Genomic DNA, 21,551 nt, shown 5'->3' with positions numbered 1-21,551 from the left:
ATTAAAAAAACCCCAAACCACACACAATGTCTTCCATTATCTCTCTAAGGATATTAATGATAGTTTCAGGGGATGTTTTCTCTTTTCTACCTGATTTTTCCAGTTTGTTTTGGTGCCTGGCTTTCAAATTAATATATTTTATTGACTCTAAGGCCCTTTGATGCTTTCTTGACTTTACAAGAAGGTGGCCATGAAGTTATGTGGCACAGCTGTATCGTGACTGCCTCATGGCTGACAGTGACTTCACAATACCACCAGTTTGTAAGCTGTATCTGGATTTCAGAGATATTCATTCAGAGATGTCAAATATTTGTATCTTAGAATCAGTGAAACGGAGTAAACACTTTCTTCCGATATCTGGGGATCCTTGCCATTCTGCCCATAGTTTAAGAGTGGTGTCCCAAAATCTGTTGGAAGCTTTTTCTGTGTTGTTGGTGGTGGTGGCGGTGGTGGTGGTAGTGATGGTGTTGGTGCTAGTATTGGTGTTGGTGGTGACGGTGGTGATGGTGTAGGTATTAGTATTGGTTTGGTGTTGGTGGTGATGGTGTTGGTGGTAGTGATGGTGGTGGTGGTGACGGTGTTGGTGCTAGTATTGGTGTTGGTGGTGACGGTGGTGATGGTGTAGGTATGAGTATTGGTTTGGTGTTGGTGGTGATGGTGTTGGTGGTAGTGATGGTGTTGGTGGTGATGGTGTTGGTGCTAGTATTGGTGTTGGTGGTGACGGTGGTGATGGTGTTGGTATTAGTATTGGTTTGGTGATGGTGGTGGTGGTGGTCATGGTGGGTGGAAGGCTTTACTGACAGCAGACTTCGTTGGAAGGTGACTTGGCTTGACTGTTTCATTAGGAAACCCTCTAATTATTATTATCTTTTGGGCTGTCTGGATTCTTGAGAGAAAATTTTTTGAATCTTTTGCAAGAAGAGGTAAGCCTGGCTGCCAGTCTTCTGAGAGTAAAAAGAGGAAGGAAGGCTGAGGACTTAGATATTCGACCTGCACACTTCTGCTCAGTCCCCCTCCCCCTATATTAGTCCTGCCTTCCCTCTGCTTGCTGTTCCCAAAGATGTTCCATTATACCTCTCCAGGGGGAAGAAACCTCCATGCTCTTCCCGTTGTGGAGTTGGGAAGGAGAGCTGAGGATCTAAATGTTTCTCAAACAGACTTGCAACCGTTTTCTGCTTCATCTTTTTCTCCACTTTAAAGAAACCTGGTGCTGCTTCTGAGCCTTTTGAAGGTCTGTGGTGTGAATCTTGACTTTCCCCACTGTTGGCTCAGGTTTGCTTAAATCAGTTTCTTCTTCTCTTTCATTTTATAGCTTCCAAAAAATTTATTTTTCCTTCCTCTCTGTTCTTGTGGGTCTATGCCTTAAAAATCGCTTTACTGTTACTTGGCTTAGGGAAGAAATAGAAGTAAACATCAACATTTAATTTGTCATCTTTAAATGAAAGTCATCATTTATTTTTTCTCTGTAATTAAGAGATGTAAGTTCAATTCAGAACACTTAGAAAACAATGAAAACTACAAAGGGGAAAACCCCCAAGATCTCATCACCAGAGATTACCACAGATAACACCTTTGCACGTAACTCTAAATACTTTGTGATAAATTCTTAGTTTTGAAAATGATAAATAAACTAGCATGCACACTTTAAAGACTTTTGACATATATTGCCAGGTTGACCCACAGAAAAGTTATTCCCGTATACAATCAACCAGAACCTGTATTTTAAAATATTGCCATCAACAGGGGTTAGTATTCTTCTTAAACTTTTGCCAATCTGGTGGGGAAAAAGTGTCTTCTTTTAATTTGCCTTTCTTAAATCCTAGTGACTTTAAGTCCTATTCTATATATAGTCCTATAAAATCTGGTGTGAACTGTCAGTTTGTATTTCTTTTTTTATAAATTACATTTCTCATTTCCTCTGCCTATTTCTAACCAGCATTTTTATTTTACTGATTCTTAAGAATATATTAAGGCTACCCTTTAATACTTCAAAATAATTTTCCTATTGTCTTTCAATTTTTAAAGACCTCTTTTCATATTGTGCTGTTAGGCAATCGATTCTTTCTTTTATATGTATGTCTTTGTTAGTCTGTTCTTACCCCAAGGCTGTGCTTACCTACATGGTCTTTTAGTTCTTATGTGGTTTTATACGGCATGAAGTAAGGCTCTAACTTTAGGTTTTTCTCTTATTTACCAATTATCTCAGCAATATTTGTTTAAAATATATTTTCCACATTGATTTGAAATGCCACTTTTATTTGGATCTGCTTCAGAGCAAAGAACATGAACCTTTCAGTACACCATGCTCCCCTTCAGAACCGGCAAATTCGTTTTTCTTCATCTATCTATTTCTTCATCTGTCAGTGGTGCCAGGGAACTGTATTATTCTTCCTGTTGCTACTTTGCAGGCTGATATGCTCTGATTAATCAGTTCCAGAAATGTACCTGGGTCCTCTGTGGTGCCTCTGTGGTGCTGGTCCTTTGTGCTAAACACTGGGAATACAAAAGAAACGAGGGCAAGCCCTGTGTGGTGATCATGTCAGTAAGCCAGAGACAGCTCCAACCAGGAGTCATTCCACTGTCCTGGGACAGGTCTCTTCTAGGCAGGAAAGTGCAGGATTACAGAGAATCTGGAGGACGTTGAGCAAAATGGTCATGATAGCTGTTTCTGAGGGTGTGATCTTACTTGAATTTTTACTGCTTCTTTATTCTTTCCTGTAGTATTGCTTGTATGTTTCACAAGCATACGCATTATTCCTTTTTAAATAAATCATTATTGTTTTGAAAAAACGGACCTCCATTTCATGGAGTTGGGTTAATTGCAACCCTTGGTTCAAACACTCTCTTGGGTCCCACATTATCTTTACAAAAAAAAGACAAGGAGAAGAGCCTGCAGGGGTTAGTGCAGGCCCAGGGTAGGGAGGCTTCTTTGGGATATTCCAGGAGGGTGTTCCCGGGGGGGACACATGGGGGGTGGCATGAGGGGACAAGGTCCAGCAGCCTGGAACAATGTGGCCTTTGGGGAATTGTGGGTAATTCAGCTTGTCAGAAGCTGGGTCGTAAATGGGAGTGACCATGTGTTATCTGCTGTGCATAGAGAACATTGGAAATGAACAACTTTAAGGCTGTGAGAATTTCCATGTGTAAGGATCTCATATATCTAATTAAACCAGTCCTTTGGGGCATAGTCTCACAAATGGAGGATCAGATATTCTTCCTATTAAAAAGTGTAGCTTTTAAATATATCTCTGGTATTATATTAATAGCCAGAGAAAAACTCTCCAAGCTAAAAAAAAATACCTGGGTGAAATAAACAGTATAAATACATGCATATAGGGAATTTCCTGGAGATCCAGTGGTTAGGACTCTACGCTTTCACTGCCGAGGGCTTGGGTTCAATTCCTGGTTGGGGAACTAAGATTCCCACAAACCGCGCAGCGTGGCCAAAAAACTAAAGTAAAATAAATAAATAAATGCATATATACCCGAATTATTAACAAAATGGGAACTTTGACAAAGATGACCTTTCTACCCAGCATTATCAATTTCTCCCTGTCTACCCTTTCCTTCCCCAGGGCACACTGAAATGTCCTTGAGTCCTCTCTGATCTCGGTGCTGGTCTAAAGATCAATTCATGTCTCCACTCTCCTTTCCAGAAAAACGACATCACATGGTCTGCTTTAGTTCTCTACCGCCCCTTCTCTCTGCATTCCCCTCAGTCAGGCTTTCAACCCCTCTGTACCACTGAGACTATTGTTACCAAGGTTGGCACAGACCTCTGTCCTGCCAAGTCCGGTGGTCCTTTGCTGTCCTCCTCGTACTGCGTCTTTTAGCAACAATTGGCAAGTCTGACCATGCTTTCCTGTTGGAAACATTTGTCTGAGCTTCCATTCCAACCCATTCTTCTGGTTTTCTTGCCACCTCACCGGCTGTTCCTTTCAGTATCTTCCCCCTGTGTCTGACCTCTAGATGTTGGAATATTCTAGGATTCAGCTGTGGATCCCCTTTCTTTCTCTTGTTTTCTCCCTAAAGATCTGGCTTTCACACCACCTGTATACTGAAGACTCCCAATAGCTTGACTCCCCCTGGATCTCTAGATTCCTAACCCCACCTGCCCACTTGACACCTCCGTGTAGGTGGTTTTTAAGCGTCTCAGACTCAGGTGGCCAGAACAAACTCTTGCTTTTCTACCCTCTCATGGTGGCTTCTCCCGGGTCTTCTCTGTCTCAGTAAAGGGCACCACCATCTTACTCTCTGGGACCTCAAACACAGGAATCATTCTTTTTTTTTTTTTTGTGGTACGTGGGCCTCTCATTGTTGTGGCCTCTCCCGTTGCAGAGCACAGTCTCCAGACGCACAGGCTCAGCGGCCATGGCTCACGGGCCCAGCCGCTCTGCGGCATGTGGGATCTTCCCGGACCGGGGCACGAACCCGCGTCCCCTGCATCGGCAGGCGGACTCTCAACCACTGCGCCACCAAGCAAGCCCAGGAATCATTCTTGATGCATCTCTTTCTCTTGCTCCTTTCATACATCCACCTAGTCTTGGCAGACTTTTTGGGAAATGTCTTCCAAATCTTACCACTTCTCCCCATCAGCATGGCTCGAATCCTAGCCTAAGCCACTTCCCCAGCCGGGCTACTCCGACACTCTCCTGACTGGTCCTACCCTTCCCCACCACGTCTCTGCACAGCACACGGTGACTACGCTGAAAAGTGAGTCAGGGAAGCACACACTGTGCTTCAAACCTTCTAGCGGCTTTAGGCAGCCCTTAGAACGGAGCCAGTCTCCTTCTGAAGTCCTACAAGAGTCAGACTCAAGCCCCGCCTGCCTCACTGGCCACGCTTTGCACACTCTGCCCCTTCATTTCTGCCTCTCAAACACTCCAAACTTGTACCTGCCCTTGGACCTTGGAGTTTGCTGTTCCCTCTGCCTAAAATACTTTTCCCCAAGATCTTCGCATGGCTGGCTCCTCATGCATCATTCAGGTCTCCGCTTAATTACCTCCACTTCCACAAAGCCTCCCTAGGTCACCTAGACACGCTCTATTGCACTGCCTTTCAAAAAATTGTCAGAATGGAACTCATTCTCACCTGCTATTTCCTTTTCTCTTGATTTTTGCTTTCCCAACCAGAATGGAAGCTTTGAGAGCAAAAGATCCTTGCGGGGCTTGTTTACAGGAGTGTCTTTGACACCTAGAACAGCGCCTGGTATTCATGAAAGGTTTGTTGAATGAGAACATGTTATCTTGTCACATGTGGTGAAGATATTCTTGTCCTCAGTCTGTAGGCAGGAAAACCATACCAAAGAGGCTAGCTTGTCCAAAGTCAAATAGCTATTAGGAGTATAAGTGCTGGGATCTGATTCTGGAGCCTCTGATTTTAATCCCCAATAATACTGCCTTCAGAATTTATCCCTCTGGAATCAAGAACTCATTATATAAAAATGGGAAGGATTCCTAAAGTATCTGTAAGCAGATGAGTTAACTTTTCATATCTGGGGAAGCAAACACAGGCTGGAAATAAAGTTTACTAAAGTGTTAAGAGCTATTTTTATCAGCAGGGCTGATCAGGTTTAAACAAAATTCTTTCTTTCCGTTGTTTAAACTTATAACTAACACACAGTGTGATTTCTATGAGAACCTGTAGCTTGAACACGGATCTCGTTACTGAGGGCACAGAACCCCAGGAAGGAAGACCACCGGGCTCTGTCGCATTTGGCCTCAGCCTTTGGCAGGGAAGTCCCACTCTCCCTGAGTTTCTCCCCATGGCGTCTACTCCATGGCATGTGCACAAGCGATTTTGCACACGCAGAGCCCTCTAAGGGGGTAGTTATGCATTTGCTCCTGTCAATAGCCAAGTGCGTCTCTTCCCCTCACCCTTCAGAACCCACGTTCTTCAGGGACCCATCCTAAGTGTATCCAGCATCTTTGATTGCGGTGCATGTAGAGACACGAGGGTCTGCAGTGGGTGCTGGCTCTTCATAAAGGTCATCTCTCTGAGCTCTTTGGCCCTGCCTGGAATGCGGATGGAGAAAGGGCATCTCTTCTGGTGAGGACGGGGTCTCCTGGAAGAGGAGCTGGTGTCAGGGCCACGCTTTCCCAAGTCTCACCTGCACGGCTCCAGGAACCCTGCTCACCAACACTCTGAAAGGGTCCCCCGAACCCTGGCTCTGATTAGGGAGTGACAGGTGCGGGGGAGGTCGGGAGGAAGGGACAAGGCAGATGAGAAGTCCAAAGGCAAACCCTTTGCTTCTGCTTTGATTCTCCAGAAGGTCAATACTCCTTTGAGTTTCAACCACCAACTGGAAGAAGATATTTCTGAAACAATTGGGGAAATTTAACCAGGAATGTCTGTTAGATGATGTTGGTTTTGCTGGGTAGGGCAATGGTGCTGTGGTTATATTTTAAAAGTCCTATCTGTTAGAGATGCACACTGAAGTATTTACAGGTGAAATGATACAATGGCTGAGATTTGTTTTAAGCTCCAGAAGAAAGGGTGTCAGTTTGTGGAGGGGGGTAGATAAAAACAGTAAGGGAGAAAGTTGTTGAAACTGTACACAGGCGGATTCTTCATGCTAGTCTCCTCGGTTCTGTATAAGCTTAAACTTTCCTCAATAAAATGGTTTTTAAAAAACCATCATTATCCATGAGTTCAGTCAAATTTATAAACTACTTGTTTTACTTGTCCTAAAGGACTTAGGGCTGCAGTGGGTCACTAGGGGCTTGTACAGAGGACATGTCAACCAAGAACCAGGGGCACAACTCACGGGCACAAGCCCAGCTGGGTGAGAGGTCGCTTCACCTTGCTGGGTCATCGGTGACCCAGGGGACTGTCTCCTCGCCCTTCTGACCTCGTGAGCCTGCGGTGACGGGTGCAGGAAAGCCCCTGGGAAGTGGACAAAGGTGCTGTAGAAAAGCAAGTCACAGCTGAGTCGAGGACGGCTCTCTCTTCTCTCCTCTGTCCCTTCCTCCTTCTTCCTTTTTTGTGATTCTTGTCTTCAGCTCTGCTTTCTCTCTCCTTTCTTTCTTGCAAGTTTTCCATTTTTCAAAACTCAAAATAAGACAAGACAGGAAAACTGCCCTGCACTGTGCTGGTGGTCAGAGGCTGAGTCTGTGTCTGGTCTGGACCTTCTGACCCCAAGCGCCCCTCCCCGAGGTTTCTTCTGGACATTTCCACGCTGTGGAGGTTAAAGGGGGGCTGGCCTCCCTCTGGCCTGGGCAGATCTGGGATTTCCTGCCATGAGTGGTACATTGTACCAACATCTAGTTTATAGGGGCCAAGCGAAAAGACACATGAATTGCAAGATTCGATGGTTTTGTGTCAAGATTCGATGCAAGATCTTCAATTGCAAGATTGATGATTTTGTGTCACCTGAGTGAACACGAATGGTTTCTGCAGTTTAAAAAATGTGCTTGGAAGAATTGGGTTAATTATTTACCACATGGGGAAAAAGTCCTTTTTTGCTAATCTGAGACTTAAAATGCACTCTAGACACTGAGTTTTGAATTCACTGCCAAGGAAACCAAACTTGGATACCCTGGGTCCTCCTTTCTCATCCCCTTACTTTGTGTTAGTCATCGAAAAGCTTAGGTACAGCACTCCCAGGATTTATGAGTTGCTTCTCACCCTGGCACCTGTAATACAGCAGCTCGGCTGGACCATGTGAGCAAAGCAGGAAGGGTGGGCTGAGAGAGTTTTAGATCCTTTGGCACAAGCTGAAGTTACAAAGTCACTTTGCAGGAAGAGACTGGGGTGTGAAGAATTACTGGTGGAAAAGAGAACACCACCTTTTTTTTTTTTTTTTTTTGCGGTACGCGGGCCTCTCACTGCTGTGGCCTCTCCCGTTGCAGAGCACAGGCTCTGGACACGCAGGCCCAGCGGCCATGGCTCATGGGCCCAGCCACTCCGCGGCATGTGGGATCTTCCTGGACCGGGGCACGAACACGTGTCCCCTGCATCGGCAGGCGGACTCTCAACCACTGCGCCACCAGGGAAGCCCTAGAAAACCACCTTTTGGTGTAAGAGAAAGTGAGAACAGGAAACTTAAGGTAGAATTCTACTCATAGTGAATGCTTTTGGTTTACCCCCGCTTCTTCACTGGACAGATACTTTCTGCAACCATGAAAGGACTTCTCCCCTTCTCCCACGCCCCTCATTTTTTCCACCCTCAGAAACCACCTTCTCCCATATGGGTTATTTTAGTAAATCTACTGCCCTTCAAACAGGTCCTCGTTCTCATGTTTTGCCTGTAGTCATTTAGTTAGAAATAAATTTTGGGAGAAGATGGTGGGGAAAGTCAGATTGCTCAGCTGGCCACTTTTCCTCCCCTGGGGCACCAGCAGCGTCCCCGGCTGAGTCAGCTTGCCGTGGCCTTGGCGTGGTTATCCGCACGGGCCCCTCAGGACCGGCCGTCCGGCTTCCCCACCCAAGTGCTCCTGGGCCCCTCGTGAGCAGCATCCTCTCACCAAGAAAACGACCCCGCCACGTTGGCTGACTACTGCAGGCTGAGAGCTCGGCAACTCCTCAGGGATGCTGGGTGGCCCCTTTCCGGGAGTGTGGGTTCTCACACAGGCTCACCACATCCTAGCTGTGTGACACTGGGCAAGTTACTGGATCTCTCTGGGCCTCAGTTTCCACATCTGTAAAATGGGAAATGTAAAAGGTACCATAGAACTATAGCAGGACTTAACAGGTGAATACATATAACACTGCCTCACACTAAGTGTTGGGTATTATTATTATCATTATTATTATTCCCAGAGGAAAAGGGGTGGCCTTCTAGGTCAGGGAGCCACGTGGAGGTGGGCGGGGGGAGGGCACACACTGGGGAGCCAGAGTCACCTGCACAAGCTTGTCAACAAAAAATAACTTACAGGGACTTCCCTGGTGGCGCAGTGGTTAAGAATCCGCCTGCCAATGCAGGGGACACGGGTTCGATCCCTGGTCCGGGAAGATCCCACATGCCACGGAGCAACTCAGCCCATGCACCACAACTACTGAGCCTGCGCTCTAGAGCCCACAAGCCACAGCTACTGAGCCCGAGTGCCACAACTACTGAAGCCTGTGCCTAGAGCCGGTGCTCTACAACAAGAGAAGCCCGCGCACTGCAAGGAAGACCCAACGCAGCCAATAAATTAAAAAAAAACCCAAAACCAAAGAAAACCTTACAAATCTAGTCCTAATGCCTTGCTTTTTGAGTGCCGTCGCTGTGCTAACCATGGCAGAAGACACTTCTTAAACGTTCTCTTTAATCCTGATAACAACCTGCACGGCAGGCATAATTATCCCCATTTCAGGGATGAAGAAACTGAGGTCAGGTAGCCTGGAGCCTTGCCCAGGGTCACAGTCCAGTAGGTGGAGGAACATGAGCTGGGCTGCAAGGTTCACTCTTGCCCGACATTCCACAGCCTCTCCCTCCCGTCCCTCCGAAGGGCCGCCACCCCAGTCACTCAGATGCCTCCTAGCTCTGGGCATTTATGATTTTCACAGGCAAAAATAATTTAAGGTTACACAGTGGCTTTGCTTGGAATGAGCCTTCCATTTGGTACAGACAATATGTGTATGAATTAACTCACCAGCAAAGGAAGTGTGCCTCCAGGAAGCCCCCCCTGATTAGCCCATAACACGGCACACATTAGGCTGAGGTGGGTAGCTGGTGGGCGGGTTGCAGTAGAGACGTCGCCATTGTCAAGAAATTGAAGTTAACACCCCCGTTGTGCTGGAAATAAATAGACTCGGGAGGGTCTGGAGGCACCCGGCACCCACAGTCCCTGGGGCTCCCCAGTGGGCGTCTGGGGCCGGTCCTTTGAGCAGCTCCTCAACTCTCACTGCTGGGGTCACCTTCCTCTTTCCCCAGCCCCTCCCCCCAGCTCCAGGACCTATTGGTTCCCTGCACGTGGTGAGAGGGCTTTTTTGTGTGTGTGTGTGTGTGTGTGTGTGTGCCTCTGGGGAGGGCCTCTGATTGCCCTCCTGCCAGGGCTGGACACAGGGGGCCGGGAGCTTTAAAAAGCAGATGGCACACGTCCTTCGCATTCGACCAAAACACAGGCCCTGCCACTTACTCACCCTGGATTATATTCTGAATCGAACCACTTGCAAGTCAATTTAGGCAGGAACCAAGCCTACGTTTGGTGAGTTCAGCTAATGCAGAGATGGGCGCAGAGCTGGATCTCTGGTGATCCCATTCCAGGCTAGACTTTTTTTAATAAAGCCTGCGGCCACAGTCACCTCTGGACTGTGCAGTGGCATTGGCCCCTCAGCTTGAAGTTGGCTACCTTCACCTTCGTGTTTGTCTGCTCGGGCAGCCGGGACAAAGTACCACAGACCAGGCAGCTTAAACAACAGACATTTATTCCCTCACAGTCTGGAGGCTGGATGTCCAAGATCAAGGTGTCACAGGGCTGTTTTCTCCTGAGGCCTCTCTCCTTGGCTTGTAGATGGCCGTCTTCTCCCTGTGTCCTTACATGGTCGTCCCTCTGTGTGTGTCTGTGTCCTCATCCCCTCTTCTTATAAGGACACCCGTCAGATTAGCACCCACCCTAGTGATCTCATTTTAACTTAATTATCTCTCTAAAAACCTTGTCTCTAAATATGGTCCCATTCTGAGGTGCTGGGGGTTAGGACTTCAACATATGGGCTTTTGGTGGGATGGAAAGCAGCCCATAATAGCCTCCTATCCAGTATAAATTCAGTAGAGTTAACGATACCTGTCATTCATGCTTGGGGTGGGGAGATGACTCAGCAGTTAGCCCTCCTCCCAAGCACGTAGCTGAGATGAACCACAGAAGGTTTTAGCCTTTTTGGAGAGTAAATTTAGGGGATGAGTGCTCTCAGGTAAGGGGCCGTAACTAGGAATTTGGGAGCACTCTGGGCTTGACGGTGGTTGCAGAGATTGGTGATAAGAGGCAAGAGTAGTGAGGGAGCAGAAACGGAGGAGAGATGGTGCCAAAGGGCAGCATTACCTGGAGTTGGGGTCACAGAAACGCAGACCATTGCAGCCAGAAGTGATCCCTGGAGGTCACTGTCCCTGCAGAGTTCCTGGACTGGAATTCTGTAATATTCCTCTCTTCCCAGCACGTGGAGAAGACTCATTTCCTGTTCTCCATTCACGACAGACCGTCTGGAACCTTGGCGCTGTCCCCCACACCGGACCAGAGAGGACAGGTCAGGAAAGGCGCAGGCACTGAGGGACATGCGTTTACAGGGAGGCCAGTATGGCAGCATCTCACACCTGCTCACACCTTGTCTTCCTTTCTTCCGGTAGCAGACTCTATTTTCCTGAGCCCAGAAATGGGCATGTGACCCTGGATGGATAAATCATTGCACCACTTTGATCTCAGTGACTGCTCCAAGAGTTCAATGAGGTTGAGCCACACTGAGCTAACCAGGGTGTCCCTGCTGGAGCCCAGAGAAAGACTCTTACTCCCTGGATAAAGAGCTGTCAAGGATGTAAGTCTGAGCTGCTGTTGTCAGGAATCCACCCATTGCAGAAGCTGGTTTGGCTAAGACGTCTGTGCACAGAGAGAAATGGAGGCTGGGCAGACAGGGTGGGCCCGGTGACTCTGGAGTCCCTGCTTGAGGCCCGGACCTGGCTGTCTCTGGCCTGGCCTACCCTCCTTGTGCTGTGGCCCCAGGACCCAATAAATCCCTCCTAAGCTTGGATTTCTACCATCTGTGACCCAAAGAGTCCACCTAATTCAGGTAGAGCATGGAGTGAATTAAAAGTTGTGAAAGTGGAAAGAGAATTAAAGGGGTTTGCCAGCTATATCCTCAGCAGGAAGATGAGGAAGGGCCAGGACTGCAATCTGGAGGAAATGCCAGTTACCATGTGATGACTGAGAACAAGCAAAATGTTTCAAATGATCTTCGGCTTTTACTTTCTGAAAAGGAATCTTTGAATTGGAGAGGTGAAAAGAAACTCGATTAACCCTTTGGGGAATTGAGACCCAAGATAAGAGAGGAGACAGTAAGGAAGGGCCACCTGCCTTGAAATGAGCTTGTCTCTGGTCCTGCTGAAGCCGGTAGGCGGAGCAGACACCTTGCCACGGGAGCGGGAGATGTGCTTTTGCAGGAATCATGATAATGGGGCAACATGCTGTAAAGCTGGAATGAGTGTTAGATCAGTTTTCACAAGGTGTTGGGACTCGGGGTGCAGTTCTTAGACTCTGGGGGGGAGGTCACGCCTTGAGTTCAGTGAGATGTTCAAGCTCTTCACGACATGCTGGCCGCCAGCTCTCTGGTCCCAGACAGCTGGGGCTGGGGGAGCAGCTTTGCCTGGAGGGCGGCGAGTGGAGAGAGGAGTCATGAGAGAAGGGATTCCGTTTCGGGCAGGTGGCATCGAGGTGCCTGCAAGGACAGCTGTGCAGGCCGCTCAGATGGCACTTTGAATGCTTTGGTCTGGAGCTCAGGAGAGAAGTTAGGCCTGGTGAGGTCGTTCCGGGGCTCGTGGGCAGGAAGGCCGTAATGGTGAATGCGAGTCCCAGGGCTTCCGTGCTTCTAGAGTAGAGAAGCCAGAAGCGTCGGGGTGACTTGTGTTGTGGGCCTGGTGGGAAGAGAAGAGCCGATGGGGAGAGCGAGAAAGAGGGTTCAGAGATGGGAAGGGCTGGGGAAGCAGAGGGAACAGAGGGCCGGGAGAAAGGGGGCAGTTAACAGGGGTGAACAGTTGACGGTTAACAGTGTCAAATGCTAATGAAGAAAGAAGACTGCGTTGTGGCAGAGACCTGCGAGAAAAATCCATTTCAGTAGGCAGGGCAGAGCAGTTGAACAGGAAGAGGGGAGTGGACGGGCTTCCTTCCTCACTCGGTCGCTGCCTTTGCTAGCACCTCCTTGCTCACCAGCCTTTCAAGTAGTTTCCAGCCAGGCGTCTGCCGTGGTTTTTGCTTCCACGTCCGCACCAGCAGCCGCACTGCTACCTGCTTGCCTTCCTAAAGCCCAGCTCGTGGGGGCCGAGGGACAGCACGCAACCGCCCCTCCCGCCCGGGTACCGTAGCTGGAGAGATGCTGACTCGGGAGCTCACGCGGCGGGCCCTGACTCGGTGGCCAGCACGGTGTGCGAGAGCCGCTCGCTCAGCCCTGTGGGAAGGAAGCAGGGACTGGGAGGGGTGTCACGCTCTGCGTCGCAGTCAACCAGGAGGAGGTGGCAGAGGGCCGGCCGTCTCCACGGTGTGGCTCCAAGTTGCCGTGGGTGCTGAGGTCTGAACTACAGCGGCAGCAGAAGCCCCCGGACGGAGGCCCAGCTGCGGCCTGAGGAGGGGATTCAGGGATTCAGGCCAGGCCTGGACGTGTGCACGTTCCATCACTCCTAGCATGTTCTGTGGGCAGAACTGAGCCACGTGGCAGGCCGTGGCTCTGCGAGAGGCCGGGGAAGGCAGCTGAGCTGAGTCACGGGGGAAAGGAGAAGCTTGCCAGACTGGTGGGCGTGGCATTCAAGACCTTGCCACATTGGACCCAGCCCACTTTCCTGTCCCATCTTCCTGGAGTTTGACTCCACTCCAAGGTATAGGGGAGCATCACCTACCGTTCCTACGTGTACTAGGCACATCCCCATTTCCCCCTCAAGCAGGAACACTGCTTTCCCAGCCCCTGCCTACTTCCTGGAATCCTACCCATGCTCTAAGCTACAGGGATAGGCCACCTCTTCCACGGAGGACTTCTGAGTTGCAATTATTCCCTCCTTCTGTAATTCGTTTGCCTCAGACTCCGTCACTCTTTATCTCCTGCTTGTATTAAAGCTGTAACAGTTATATTTATATATTTATATATAATATAATATATTTATATATTAATATAAATATATTATATTATATATATTATATATATATTATATATTAATATAAATATAATATATTTATATATTAATATAAATATATTATATTTATATATATATAAATTCCTCTGTGGGCTGCAGGGCAGGGTGAACTCAGAGTTACCTTTGCTCACCCTAAACCTACAGAGACAGTGGGTTGTACGGTCCCAAATCAGGACGTGCGGTCTGAGAAGTCTTAGTGTACATGCCAGGATCGAGTGGGTGACGTATTAGATGGTGGATTCTTCAGAATTTCCTGGAGGCGTAATAGATACTCAGTGAATACTGCTGGCCTGGGATGGAACCGAGTCACTGTGATCACTTAGTCACATACAAAGCAAGAGAGAGGAACCTGGAGGGACTTTTCTAATCACGGCAGCACCAGCTGGAGACATTTTCTGGGGCCTTAGGGGAGCCAACATACTCACCAGCATTCCAAGACTCCCAGCCAAATGAAGTGCCTAGACACCTCACTGAAAAAGTACAAAAATCCAGTAAAGCAGAAACGTGATGTTTGAGGGTCAGCGTTTTGCGCCAGCACGTGGCCATTTGAACTTGCGTGCTTTCGAAGGCACCCCGGGTTCTGAGATGATTTCAAGATGAATGGCTTTATTTGGTGTCTGCTGTGGTTCATTTAGCAACTGGAAGCTTCTTTCCAGCTCCATGGCTGAGGGCCTGAGGATGGCTTGTGAATTATTTTGTCAACACGTCAACCAGGGATGGTGTTTCCAGTCTGCTTGTTGCTTGTATGTGACCCTCAATTATGAACATTAATACAAGGAAGACATTATTTTAACAGTAAAAATGCTTGCATGTATCTGTTCCATTCATGGCTGAGATGTTATTGGCACTAATCTGAGCTGAAGCAAAAAGGAGCAAATAAAAAGTATAGCTGGTGCCCAAGCAGAGCCGTCTGGGGCAGAGGGCTGGGCTGCTCCCAGCTTGGCTTCAAGGGGTAGTGTGTCCTGCATGGGCTGCGTGTCTGTGGCACAGGAGACACCTCTCTGGGTGGCCAGAGGAGTGGGGAGAAAGGACGGGTTAGTCGGTGTGGAGGCAGCTGTTGCCTGCTCACTGGTCTTCCTTCTCCAGGTCCCCTGAGAGCTCCAGAACCTGTGACCTTGGCCTACAGGGGAGCCCAGCCCAGCGAGACTTCCGTGGGGATTTGCTAAAGGACCCTCCATCCAGCCCAACCTCGCAGATGTTCCCAAGACACACCCCACATGCCTTTGCTCATTCTGTTTCTTCTTCCTGGAACCTGTCTGACCCACTTGGAATCCGAAGCATCCTTTAATCCGTCTCCGATGGCACTCCTTGCATTCCTCTCTTTGATGGCCTCTACCGGTTATGAACTCGGAGTTCAAGGTTCATCTTTTGTATCTGCTGTTGCTGCACCTTCTGGCTCTTTCTTGCCCCACCAGAGGCTTCTCACATCCTTGGCACTTTCTAGGTGCCGGGCACCGGCTCTGCAGTCAGGCTTCCTGGTTCACTTTGGAGCTTCCGCCACCTCGGCTGTCGGACAGGAGGATGAGTAGCCCCTAGCGGATGGAGCTGATGAAGGACCGTGCGGGTCAACTGGACAAGCAGGTGCTCAGGTTCTGGCCCGCACAGACGCCCACGAGCTGGGAGCTCGTGATGCAACTAATCAGAAGAGGATCTCGCTCTGTACAGACAGGTGATAAGAGAGGAGAGAGCATGAGGTGCGAAGCTCAGAACCCAGACACAGGAGTAGTTGACGGACCAGGGTGCCCACTGGTCTGCCTCTGATACCTGGAAAGCGCAGTGGCAGGGGTAGGGAGCTTGAAGCTCGGCCAGAAGCCCCTGGTGGGGCCCGGCTGAGGTCTGAGGATGTGGGATTCAGCTTCGTAGGGAGAACTTTCTGATGGAGAGAGCTGTCTGCTGATGAATTGGGCTGCTTGAGGCGGCTGGCGGTGGGCTGCCCATCAGGCGGAGACCTGGCCAGAGCTTGGGAGGAAGACTGACCTTCAAGGGCCCTGGTGAGCCCAGTATGTATGGTGCCTGTCTTGTCCCAGGGCCACGGGGAGCTCCACGTGTGAGCTGTATGGCGCTCTACAAACGTGACTATGATAACACGGGGGTTATCTTTACTTGTAGAAATCTTGGTCCCTCCTCTTCTAAGAGCAGCAGTCAGGTGTGGGTGGGGAGGAGATCAGATCCTGCCTCTGAAGAGGCTCTCACCTGAGTCGAGATGGGGTGGCTGGAGTGGGTGGGAGGCGGGCTGTAGGGCTACGAATCCCACACAGGGTGTTTTTCTCTGGTGAGGGGGTGGTCAGTACAAGGTGGCCATTGTGGGTTAAAAAATAAAATACGGCCACCAGGAGGAAGTGGGCAGGAGCTGAATCTGAGAGCCTGTTCCTAGCAAGGACTATTTATAAAGTCTGCCCAGCGTCCAGCTTAGCTCGGCGGGGGCTCCCTCCTTCCCAGGATGCGGCCCCAGGGCTCTGGGGAGGGAAACCTGCAGGACACCCGGGCTGGGCTCCGCCACGAGAGACATGGCCGGTTCCACAGGCTGACTCTCAAATACCCTGGTAACCCGTGCCTGTGGTTTATTTTGTGTTAGAAGGGGTGGGTTGGGGGAAGTGGAATTTGCTTTTTTCCATTTGCTGAAGATGTTATTTTGAACAAAAATATGTTCACAGAGTTGAAAGAGACTCATGGAATAAAGCTGTTTTATTGTCAATGAAATCATAGCTATGGAGGTTAACTCAGGCTACTTGTAAAAGCAACGATGAAACAAGGGGCTGATGAGAACAAACTGCAAAGAGGAAAAACGAGTGAGGGAGAATAATGACTTACAGGAAGAAATAAGGTACAATCTGAGGTACATCCCACAGACCCTGAGCCAGGGAGCACAGCAGGGTGGGTGCAGCCCTGGACAAAAGGTCTGGGCTTTGTCCCAGCTCTGTCACTTACCAGCTGTGTGACCTTGGGCCAGTCACTTAACCTCTCTGAGCCTCATTTTTTCCTATCTGTAAGTTAGCCTAATCATCCCTGCATGGCCAGCCTCACTGAGGTGCTGTAAGTCCATCTTTGTAAGCAATATTAAAACACAGATACTGTCAGACTCCATTCCCTTTCTTTCTGGCTATGTGCACTGTCTCTGCTGACATGCTGCAAATTGGCTTCTTGTTTCTGCATCACACCCATCTGAAAAATGCTGTTTCTGTGTCGCCTCAAACTGCCACTTGGGGCCTCATGGCTGACTTTGGGGTTGTGGTGGTGAAGCCTGCTTTCCTAAGAGAGGTGTACCAGAATTTCTCTCTCTCTCCCACAGTGCTCGGAATCAAAGCCTAGGTTGGCCCCTCATTTTCTACTCTCCTCCTCCTTGGCTGCCCAATCCTGGCCACCCTGTCGTCCATTCATTCCTTGAACACAGCCATCATGCTCCAGCCTCAGGGCCTTTGTGCGTCTGCTCCCTCTGACTGCCCTGTGCTTTCCCGGTCACCCATGGATCTTTCTCTTACCTCCTACAGGTCTTCCTCACACGGGAGGCCTACCTGCCCACCCTATTCTAAACAGCACGAGCCATTTCCTGTTTGTCTTCCTTGTTTTATCTTTCTCTTCAGCAGTTACCACCATCTAACATACTGCATATTTTACTCATTTATTGTGTACCCCTCCCACACCCACCCTGGAATGTAAGTTCCTCGAGAGCAGAGATTTTTCTTCCTTTTGTTCATTGCTCATTCTCCTCCAACATCTCCCCTTGTAAAACAAGCTTGGGAATAATCTCTCTCTCTGTTTTTTTTTTTTTTTGATTGTCTGGAGGAATTTGTATCAAATTGAGATGATCTGTTCCTTGAAAGTTTGACCCCACCTGTAAATCCATCTGGGCCAGGTACTTTTTTGTCTGGGGGGAATAACTTTGCCAGTGTGCTAGTTTCTTTGACAATTATATCACTGTTCAAAATATTTTCGCTTAAGTCAGTTTTAGTAAGTTATATTTTTGTAGGAATTTGTCGAAGTTTTCAAAATTGTTGGCATATCATTTTTGATCATACTTGTATTATTTTTTATGTACACTTTATGTGTACTTCCCTTTAATTCATAATACTGATTATTTTGACTTTTATCTTCTTATTTTGATAAATCTTGAGAAATTTATATTGTTAGTTTTGGCAAGGAACAAACTCTTAGCTTTTTGGTTCTTCTCTATTGTGTTTTTGTTTTCTATTTTGTTGATTTCTGTTTCTATTTTTATTTTCTAATTTCTTCTAATTTCTTTGAGTTTGTTTTTTCCCCTGAATCTCTTAAGAACACACAACTCACTAATTTTGAGATTTTCTTCCATTCTAATATAAGTATTTAGCTATAATTTTTCCTCAAAGTACACATTGGCTGCACCCCAGAAATTTTAATATATGGTTTTTTAATGTCAGTTAGTCTTAGGTATTAAATTTTTAAAATTTTGATATTTCCCCTTTATTCCATGAGTTATTTAGCAATACTGCTAAATACTTGGGCATTTTAAATTTATATTTTAAACTTCTGATTTAATTTCATTGATGGTCAGAGTTCCCAGTCTGCTTTACATTGGGTTGGCCAAAAAGTTGGTTGGGGTTTTTCCATAACACCTTATGGAAAAACCCCAGCAAACTTTTTGGCCAACACAATACTTAAGATTGAAATTTATTGAGACTTTCTAAATGGCCCAGTACATGATCAGATTTTTGCATATATTCCAGGTGTGCTTGAGAAAAATGTATATTCTGTATTATTTGGAAGAACTCTATGTGAGATGTTATTTAAGTGGGTCACAACTTGTAACTGAGTGGTGCATATTTTCTATATCCTTGCTGATTTTTTTTTCCTTTTGATCTATCAATAACTGAAAAAGCCTTGCTAAATTCACCCTAGTTCTATAAAATTTTACCTAATATATATGGGGCTATTTTAGGTGCATTTATATTTAAAGTTGCTCTCTTCTTGGTGAATGAAAACTTTTATTATTTTATGGTAACCCTCTCAATCCCTCATAGTACTTGTTGTCTTAGAGTCTAGTTTAATGATACTGATAAGCTACATGGTTTTCTTTGGGTTCATATTTGCCTACCCTGCCATTGTCAATCTTTTTTTTAAATTTACAAACTTTGCATATCCTTATTCTTAATGAGTGTCTCTTACAGATAACACATACCTGTATTTAAAATATTCAATCTGTTAATAATTTGAGTGGTGAGTTTCATCCAAATATATTTATTTTACTTATTGATGTATTTGGACTTAGTTCTGTCTTCTTTGTCTCAAGTTTTCTATATTTGTTAAATCTTTTCTTGCTTTTGAAAAAATTATATCAATATCCCCCAATAAGAACTTTCATTCTTAGTTTCTTCCCATCTCTGTCAGCCCCTATCATGTAGTTATTATCTACACTCTTAATTTACACTATTATTGATATTTTTATCTTTTTCTTTAGTCTTAGCTATTTATTTAAGACAATACAAATTCTTTCAGGTTACTTAATCCCTTCTCCTTTAGATATATACTCTTGCATCATCTCTTGCATTTGTCTTTCTTCCTATTCAAATATTTTATATAAAACCATTTTTATGAGTCTTTGTGGTGAAACATCTGAGGGCTTCTATGCCTGAGAAATAAAACATGTCATGCCTGTATATTTGGAAGGCAGTTCAGTTGGTTACAAAATTTCAGGTTTAAAGTTCTTTTCCTTCAATACTTAAAAAAATATAATTCCATTGAGTTATTGCATCTATTGTTGTTGTTTGGAAATGCGGTTTCAATCTGAATCTGCTTTTCTTTTCCCTGGAAACATTTAAAAATCATCTTTTTGGCATTCTTACTTTTCATAATAACATGGATAGGTGTGGGTTTTACCATCTGTCTTAAAAAAATTTTTTTTATCAGCTTAGGGGTTCCTTAAATTTGCAGTTTCTAATCTTTTTCAATTTGGAGGAATTTAGTCTATTATTTTTCAAAATTATTCGTACTCTCCATTTTTATTATTTTTTTATTTCTGGGACTTTTATTATTTATATGTTACCACTTACTTCTACTTCTAACCTCTATATCACCTCAATTTTTTCTTATATTTTCTGTTTCTTTGGCTTTTCTTCTTCCTTCTGGGAGAATTGGTCAACCTGGTCTTTCAAATTGTTACCTTGTTCCTGGGCTATTTCCGTTTTGCCCTTTATGTCATCTAGAGGGTTCTTTATTTCAAATATTGCATTTTTGTACCTATTATTTATATTTTGATGCTTTTGTATGCTTGCTTTTCTGTTTCATGTTGCTAGTATTTTTTAAATTCTTTTTAAAGAGATATGCGAATTAGGCTAGTTTTAATTTCTTGCCTCTGTGTCCTAATATTCTGGTGGAATCTTTAATGCTGAATAGTGTTTTTATTTTTGAAGAGGCTGTGTTCTTCAATTGTCTTGTAGATTTGGCCTCTGAGATTGTTTTCTTGAAGGGTGTCAGCTTTCCTCCAGTGATGCACCAGAGCCAGCTGGTGCCAGTTTCTGGAGTTTAGGGAGGAAGGGGGAAATGTGCCCTGGGGGGCAGAGCTCCTCACTCCTCTCGAAGTCAGGGCTTTACTGTTGCCTGCAGGGAGAAACAGCATTAGAAGAAGATGCTCTTTAAATTGTAATCCCCAGCTCTGGGGGATTGGAGGAGGAGGGATGAGGAAGCAACTGCCTAAGGATTTTTAGCCTCAAGTTATATATTTGTTAACTCCTCACCCATATTGTACTTCTGCAAGGTCTGATTTCACTCCTGAGGACAAACGGACCATTGCTTGGGGGGAGGAAAAGAACCCCTACCATCCCTTTTCCGTTTTATCATTTTGCAGCTGTTCTTTCTCCAAGGAAAAGCCACCTTCTCCTACAGACACACAAGTCCATAAAAGCACCTCTGCTCATCCCAGGGTCTCCACGTATCTTCTGCAGTTCCAGGGTTACTTTCATGGAAAGATCCTATATTTGTGATTGACAGAGTCTTGGTACCAGTCCCATAGGCCACTTTCTCTATGTTGAATGCTCCCTTTTTTCTGTCCCATGCACTTTATTCCAGCTGAGTTAGGCTTCTTCTCTTTTCTAAATTTTTCTTTTCTTTTTGGCTGCATTGAGTCTTAGTGCTATGCACGTGCTTTCTCTAGTTGCTGCGAGCGGGGGCTACTCTTCGTTGCAGTGCATGGACTTCTCATTGTGGTGGCTTCTTTTGTTGCAGAGCACGGCCTCTAGGCGTGCAGGCTTCAGTAGTTGTGGCACACCGGCTCAGTAGCTGGGGCTTGTGGGCTTAGTTGCTCTGCGGCATGTGGGATCTTCCCTGACCAGGGCTCAAACCTGTGTACCCTGCAATGGCAAGCGGATTCTTAACTGCAGCACCACCAGGGAGGTCCCTAGCCTTCTTAAGGATCTCTGCTCTACAGCTTTGGGTGCTACAGCTTTGCGCTTCCCTTAACTGGCTCCACTTGTTTCTTTTTACCCCCCTCATCTTTAGCTTTTCCTTTATCCTGGAAAATCACATTTCACACAACTCATGACTTATCTTAGGGAGCCTTTTCCAAATCACAGTAATTTTTGATCTAATTTATCCCAGCTTCACCCAAATTTCTGCTCAGTAGGAGACAGAGATTAAAGGAACGGGGGAACAGAATGATTCATCTGTAAATGGAGTTTGACAGCTCCCCTCTGAATACCTATGTCCACCCTGCTCACCGAAGTGACAATCTTATTCCCATTATTCTGCTTCAGAGGAAGAACCATTTTCTTCAAAA

General features: G+C 46.5%; 1 protein-coding gene across 1 annotated transcript in view; it reads right to left on the bottom strand.

The window, feature by feature from the left end:
• LOC114907078 (translation initiation factor IF-2-like) overlaps positions 1–21,551 on the bottom strand; it is a 91,528-nt gene that overhangs the window by 59,412 nt on the left and 10,565 nt on the right. Inside the window, exon 4 of the mRNA XM_029242229.1 lies at positions 13,017–13,071. Coding sequence (XP_029098062.1) covers positions 13,017–13,071 — 55 coding nt within the window. The remainder of the gene's footprint in view (positions 1–13,016; positions 13,072–21,551) is intronic.

The sequence above is a fragment of the Monodon monoceros genome, unplaced genomic scaffold (assembly GCF_005190385.1).
Source record: "Monodon monoceros isolate NGI ecotype Baffin Bay Population unplaced genomic scaffold, NGI_Narwhal_1 Super_Scaffold_3, whole genome shotgun sequence".
NCBI classification, from domain to species: domain Eukaryota; kingdom Metazoa; phylum Chordata; class Mammalia; order Artiodactyla; family Monodontidae; genus Monodon; species Monodon monoceros.
The sequence above is the reverse complement of the archived record's forward strand: the minus strand, read 5'-3'. Positions and strand labels throughout refer to the sequence as shown.